This window comes from Elgaria multicarinata, chromosome 1 (genome assembly GCF_023053635.1).
Source record: "Elgaria multicarinata webbii isolate HBS135686 ecotype San Diego chromosome 1, rElgMul1.1.pri, whole genome shotgun sequence".
In the NCBI taxonomy this organism is placed as follows: domain Eukaryota; kingdom Metazoa; phylum Chordata; class Lepidosauria; order Squamata; family Anguidae; genus Elgaria; species Elgaria multicarinata.
In genome coordinates, this window is record NC_086171.1 from 23,568,135 (window position 1) to 23,575,133 (window position 6,999).

A 6,999-nucleotide genomic window follows, 5' to 3' on the forward strand; every position below is an offset into this window, starting at 1 on the left:
TTAAAACTTTTAATGTATACACACACCACAGGTCTGCAACACACACAGCCATAATGTGTATTCCACCCTCCAGGAGCTCAGGATGGAATAGAAGGCCATATCCCATCCTAGCCTCACAAAAACCCTGTGAAGTAGATTAGGTTGAGAAATATTCAATATATGAAGGCAAGAATGACTGGTCCTACATCACTCAGTGAGCTTCACAGTTGAGCAGGGATCTGTACCCAGGTCTTCCTTGTCTAAGTTTAACCTTTTATTCCACTGCACCATAGTGGTAATACTAAGTACACACCAATGTAATGAACTGGCTCTCAGGATTTGCTCCCACAGCTTTGTCTAACATGTGGCAGCCTTCTTAAATGAAGCAATGCAATGCTATGCATCCACCCTCATAAGCAACGTGGTGGTTCACATGATTGGCTAGAAAAATCATATTAGAATGATGATGTAATCCAACATGGGGGCAAGACATGCAAATCTTCGTGCAGGTAGGTACAGGAAAACAATGCTATGGTGTGATTAAAGTACAGGAAGCTCCCAGTCAGAAATAACCTTACAATGCTACCTCTGTCGGCACATTCAAAAATGAACAGCTATCCCATAACAGAAAGTATCAATTTAAAACAAAACAATGCAGCATGGGACAACCTAGCATAGGAAGAATTCTTGAGCCTGCAGAAATTGAAATTTGGCTGAAATCTGATGTGCAATCAACTCATAATTTTTCTTGCTGAGACAAGAGCCATATGATATGGGACTTGTGCCTCTAAACCTATTTTCTCGGAAGCAAAACAAAGTCCCTTGACAGACCACCAAAATGAAAAATGACAAGAATCACCTAACCAAAAAAATACATATTAAAAAATCATAATCAGATACATGCCACCAAAACCCCACATTTTCATATTTCAAGCCATTGCAGCGTTATTACTTGTAATACCTTCCTGCTGTCCTTGCAACTTTCTGATTACCTCTCATGCCCCAGATCGCATTTTGCAGATACTCCCCTGAGATTTTTGTATAGCACAGTTTGCAGTATGCTCGCTGTGGAAGCAGGAAAGATAGTAAGAGCAAAATGCCAAGGTCTACTGGGATTACACTAATTTCCCCACTCTACAAATGATTGCAGGGGCGGCTTCGCAGATATTCCCTCTGCCATAGCATCAAGTCCACTAAACCTAATGAGATGACGACCCACCTGTACACAGTACACACTGCCCCTCATTGGCTTCCCCGCTAGCGTCCCGTCAGCAGCAGATTGCAAGCCCCCCCCCCCCCCCGGCTCTCTTCCAATGCCCAAAGCTTTTACGCGGGCGCTCCCTCGCTCTCCTACATATAGACTCACACTCACTCACGCCTGTCGCCTATGCCGCAGCGCCGATGACAGCGGGTGCTGCACAAGTTTTGCCGAACGAGTAAATGAACAAGACTTTGGGCCTCCCGGCCCGCGATTCAACATGCAAGGGTTTTTCTCCTCCTGTTGTCAGAGGAAAAGCGGAGCTCTAAGCATCACCGGCACAGGAGCAAGCGAGGGCCGTTTGGGTAGAACAGACCTCCACGCAGTGCCTCTTGGCCCTCCCACCTTCAGCCCACAAAGGCAACTCCTGGTCGTCTCCTCCACCAACCCACCCCCGCCGAATAGTGGCTTCCTCGCAGAGCGCTGCCGTCTCCCCGAAAACGTCGGCCGCTCCCGCCGTCAGCTTCGGCTCGTGCCTTGCTTGGCCTCATCACAGCCCCTTTCCTGATAGATAGCGGGTCTTCCATGCCCTCCAGACGCCTCCCTACAACCCTCTCCTCTCACCGGCTCCGTGAGGAGGCGACTGAGGCACCCCAACTCCGCCGCCCTTCCCGCCCGTCCGCCACCCCCAAACTCTTACCAGGGGTCGAACTCGTGTATGATGCTTTCGAAGCGGATGACGGCGAAGAGCCTGGAGCTGAAACCGGCCAGCCAGGCTAGGAAGAGGATAGTGAAGGAGAGCAGCGACTGCCAGCCCGCCGGCTGCGACAGGCCCCCCGATAGGCCGCCCCCGCCCGCCGGGGGCCCGGCACCAGCCGCCGCCGAGGAGCCTCTGCTGTTGGCCAGCGCTTGGGAGCCGACGGCGGAGTTAGAAGATGACGAGGCGGCGGCACCGGGCTTGTGCTTGTGGTCCGGGGCTGAGTGCTCCGCCATGTTGCTCCCCGGGCTCCTCGCTGTCTCTCCGCCTAACGCGCGGCGAAGGAGGAGGAGCAGAGTCCGCCCCGTTCCCTCAGCGCGCTTCGCGAGAGGAGGAGGACGACGACGACGACGGAGGAGGAGGGGAGAGGTTGAAGGAGAGGTGTCTTTCCGCCCCTTTCACTGGCGGTGGAGCCTCTTGCCGCCCGCCTCCCCCTCCTTTTCGGTGCCCCACGAATTGCCGCCCGCTTCTGCTGCCGCCGCCAACATCCCAGTGCGGCGCGAGGCAGAGGAACGGGCGCGAGACTGGAGCAGCTCGCGCGCGCGTGCGAGCGAGCGAGCGAGATATGCAGAGAGGAGGGGGCGGGAAAAGGGAGGGGGAGGCGTGGCGGTGTGAGGGAATAAACGGAGCGACAGCTCGAGAGGGGGGCGGAGCGATCTGGAGAAGCTTCCGTCTGAGGGGAGCAGGTTCGGGGCTGTGTTACAGCGGGAGACTGGGAAAGGAGGGAACTACCAAAAACGAAGCCAGCGTGGAGGGCCGTTGGGCGGCACGGGGGTGGGGGAAAGAAGGGACTGGAAATGGTTAATTAAGGCTCGTGGCCCGAACAACCGCTGACATTGTCACTGGATGGGCGGAGCCGGCAGGGAAGCTTTTCCTCCTCCCCCGTTCGTCCGGAATTCCCTACTAACCTGTCAGAGAGCGACAGGTACTTCAAAAGGGCAGGACGGCAGCCAATTAGGGCCGAGAGCCATGGGGTGCGGATGAAGGAAGGAGGCGGTGTCATTGATCTTCACCAATGATAAAGGGCTGTGCTAAGTGGAAGGATGTGATTGGCGGAGGCTTCCACCAGTGACAGGCTAAGGAGGTTAGGGTGCTGCTTTTTTTTTGGTACGTCACGTGAGGTGAATGGGAACGTTGGCTTTTCAGGCGAGCCGCTTTTCGGGGCGGGGGGGGGGGGGCTGCAGTGCTTCCGTGGAGGAAATTGAAGCCTGCGTTGCTTTGGGTTCCGCAGCGATGAGACGTGTTGCATGCTGGGACCTGTAGTTTCCAGCTACTCTGCCTTGTGTCTCTCAAACTCTGAGCGCGCGCACACACACCCTTGTTGTCATGGTAGGCATAGAGGACACCCAGCCGCTATCCACGCTCTTGCTTTGTAAAGCTAGTTTGTAGAGAGAATGGCCTGTAGACTTTACAAGCTGTTTGTGACATTCTGCAAGCGCTGCCTCACTCAACTCAGAAGACAAATAAAAAGCACTCTGAGGCGCACATTTGCTTAGGTGTAAGTGGAATCTCTGAATGGTTGCTTGGAAGCAGCGACGACCTGGACGAAGGTAAATAAAACGAGACGCATCCCTAGAAACCGATGACATGCTGCATGGCAGCGATTCCATGGGCGCAATCTAATAGGTGTCCATAATACCATCACAACTTGGTTCCCAAATCGAAATGCTTGCTAGTGTGAAAATCACAGCCATAAACGGGGAGGGACCAAGTAGCCAAAAGACAAAATCACGAAAGTGCCTGCTTATTTTCTGCTCAATGATTCGGAGATGAACTTCTTCCTCAGGGGCTAGCTGCACTAGTCAAAGGCTCCTTGTCACCGCTGGAACAAAATAAATAGTCACTTTTATTTAGTGTGTGAATCGGTACAGCTCCAAAACGGCTTGGTATTTATTTATATAGAATCAGCCATGCACACATGGCACTTTACAGAGAATAAAAAGACAGGTCCCTGCTCCCCAAGAAGTGTATAATCTAGAAATTAGAGACAAGGGCGGCAACAAAGGAAGGGGAGGGTAATGGAGGCAGGAGTAAGCAGGGAAAGAAGTTGATTATTTCAGTTATATGCACTTGAGCTTAATTGTTCGGCATCCTTCCCCAACCTAGTGCTGTCCAGATATTTTGGATGGCAATATCCATCATTTCAAGCTGGGGGAGGCTTTTGGTAGGGTATTGGGGTTAGGGCATTATGCCAATGACTTCACAGAAAAGGTGGATTTGAGGAGGTATGGCCTTCTGGAGACTATCTGAGATGCAGTTCCAGGCATAAGGGGCAGCAAGGAAGAAAGGGTGGAGTTGTTTGAGGGAACAAAAGTCCATTGTAAGGCTGAGGGTAGTGAAGCTGGATGAGTGGAGGTCAGGGATGTGCTGGGGATATAAGAGCAGAGAGATGGCAGGGACAAGGCCATGATGGGTTTTGGAGGGAAAAACAAGACGCTTATGCAGGATCTGGGAGCAGACAAGAAGCCAGTGTACAATTTTAAGGAGCATCATCTTGTGGTCAGAGAGACAAGAAAGATGGATAATTTTAGCAGCAGAACGCTGGCTGGAGATGAAGGGACCAAGGTGAGATTAAAATTGCAGTATTGTAAATTGCATTAACCAAGGTGAAAGATGACCAGGGTGTGAACCAGAGAGGTTTTGTTTAGGGGACAGAGGAAGAGATGTGTTTTTGTGATATTGTAAAGGAAGAACTGACATGGTTTGCCAATGGATTGGATATTGGAAGGAGGGCAAAGGAGAAAGAGCCACACCTGAATAATCGTTGAGAATGTTACAGACCTGGCTACAATTTTATTGTCTTCCATTTTCCAGAATTACATCAGTGACATATAAAGACTTCATATTTATGAATAAAAATCTTGACTGTCTAATTCTTAGACCTTCCTTGTTGAAATATTTTTGCATGTTGTTGCTGGAGGTGGATGGTGGTGGTGATGGAAGAAGAGTCCAAAGTGCTGGTGGTGGGGAGGCTTCAGTCCAGGTTCTCAGCACCTTAGACTCTTACTTCCTGCACCACAACTCTCTTTTTTCACTGCAAGCCTGGCTCATTGAGCCTGGTGTTTTGCGGACACCACCTAGGCTGCAGTATGGCATGGGAATGGCCGTAACACAGTGGTGCAGCTCTTGATTTGCATGCTGAAGACCCCAGATTCAGTCCCAGAATCTCTAGGTAGGGGTCGAAAAACGCTTGATTGAAACCATGTAGCGCCACTGCCAGTCAGTATCGACAAAAGTGGACCAGATGGACCAAGGGTCTGACTCACAGTCAGGCAGCTTCCTATGTACCTACTAGTTTGCCTGACCACTCAAAGTTGACCCCCAAGGTCAGTCTTTTCCACCAGACCCTTCAAAACATGCTCCTCAGTCTCAGAGCTTTATCACATCAGCATTATACTGTGCAATCACTGCGAAATGCATGCAAAGGACTCCGAAGTTTTCCAGCTTATAATCTGCTTTTATTGTGAAGTATTCCCATGCATCCTGCTTTAACTGTGCTATAAAAGCAAAAGACTTGCTGTATTTTGATACTAGTTTTCGAGTGTATCATCCGAGCGGCCACTGGGGTGCGGGAGCAGGATTTGAAGAAAAACAAATGCTTACATCTGTGTAAGCTTGATAAAGATATCAAAATTGGCACCGTAATAGATATTAAGGAGAGCTTTAAGCATATCAAATTTGAATCGGATTGGGTCATCTGTTGATTTTTTATGATGTTTTTACATTTCCCCCCTTATACCCATTTCCTGGTATGCAAAGGATCTTGCCGCCAGTATCAACAACAACGCTGACAGCTTAGCGCTGTAGGGATAATTCGATGGAAACAGGTATGTGGGATGAAGCTCTCAGTCTAAGAAACTTGTTTCTTGTGTGAGGAAACTGCTTGACTAAATGCCTGTTCCCTTTCTCTAGTGCTGCCTTGGAATTTGACCCCTACCTATTTGGAGCACACAGACTTTTATGTAAATAGCAGCCTCAGGGAAGTCTGTGCAGGTACAAGACCATAGTGGCTGTGCTCTGGGGGAAGGGGGTACTCTTTCTCTCCCTGCCATGGTCCTGACAAAACCTATTTGCATTTCAGGGGGTGTTCCCATTGTGTCAATGGAGGCTTCCACTGAAATGCAAATAGCACCTTCAAAGTGGTTATCTTTGTCAGTGTTATAGCAGGGCGAGAAAGAGTTAACACTTCTTCTCTCCTCCCCCCCATGTTGCTCACGCCTGTCTTAGAGAAAGACAGTCAGTCAGATGTTAACCAATTCAAAATAGAAGAGAGATTTGCCACTTTTTTGCTGTGAAAAAATATATTATTCAATCATTTTTTCTTGGTCAGGAATAAGAATGTCTCCATAAATAAATGTTAAGGAAAGGATCAGTTTCTGCAAGGTGTTTTTTGTTTGTTTGTTTGTTTGTAGAAAAGGAAGATCTCATTTGTAAGATTTCATAGTTGCTATATATTTCAGTTAATTCGACATATGATGATATATAGAAGAAAAATAAATATCCTACATATGTCAGCATTCTTATAACCCCAATACATTAATGAGAAAGAAGGAGAGAGACAGAGTATATTAAGCCATCTAAAGAATATATTTATTTACACATAAATAAATTCAGATTATTTGTTTTGGCCACTGGCCATAACAAAACATAGAATAGGATACCAGAAATAATAAAACAAAACCATTTGGCCATCAAACAAACCCCACAAAGTACGAGCAGTTCAGTGTCAACCAAGGCTCAGCAGTACAGATGCAAGGTAAAAGTAGCCACTGCAAGAGAAGTCTCCTTGTTCCTATTGGCCAGGAGAGACTCTGATTTCTGTTAGCTGAACCAGTGTAGATAATTTCACAGAAGGCGCTGTAGCAGTTTTTATAGACAACATAATGGAACATGCATGAGGAATGTCTCCCACTGTCTTCTCCCTGCAAATACAATAATACAGATTAGAACACACTTTGTGAAACAATCCATCTATAAAGGCCTAGGGCTTTTGATGGAATCTCAGTAAAGCAGGAGGGTCTCCAACCTTTTCGGGGCAGGGGACACATCTGAAATTTTGAGAGCA

General features: G+C 48.4%; 1 protein-coding gene across 1 annotated transcript in view; it reads right to left on the reverse strand.

Moving 5' to 3' along the window:
• STT3B (STT3 oligosaccharyltransferase complex catalytic subunit B) overlaps nucleotides 1-2,467 on the reverse strand; it is a 46,436-nt gene extending 43,969 nt beyond the window's left edge. The window contains exon 1 of the mRNA XM_063125002.1: nucleotides 1,878-2,467. Within this exon, the coding sequence (XP_062981072.1) occupies nucleotides 1,878-2,170 (293 nt within the window). The 5' untranslated portion in view covers nucleotides 2,171-2,467. The remainder of the gene's footprint in view (nucleotides 1-1,877) is intronic.
• Between the last annotated feature and the right edge of the window lie 4,532 nt (nucleotides 2,468-6,999).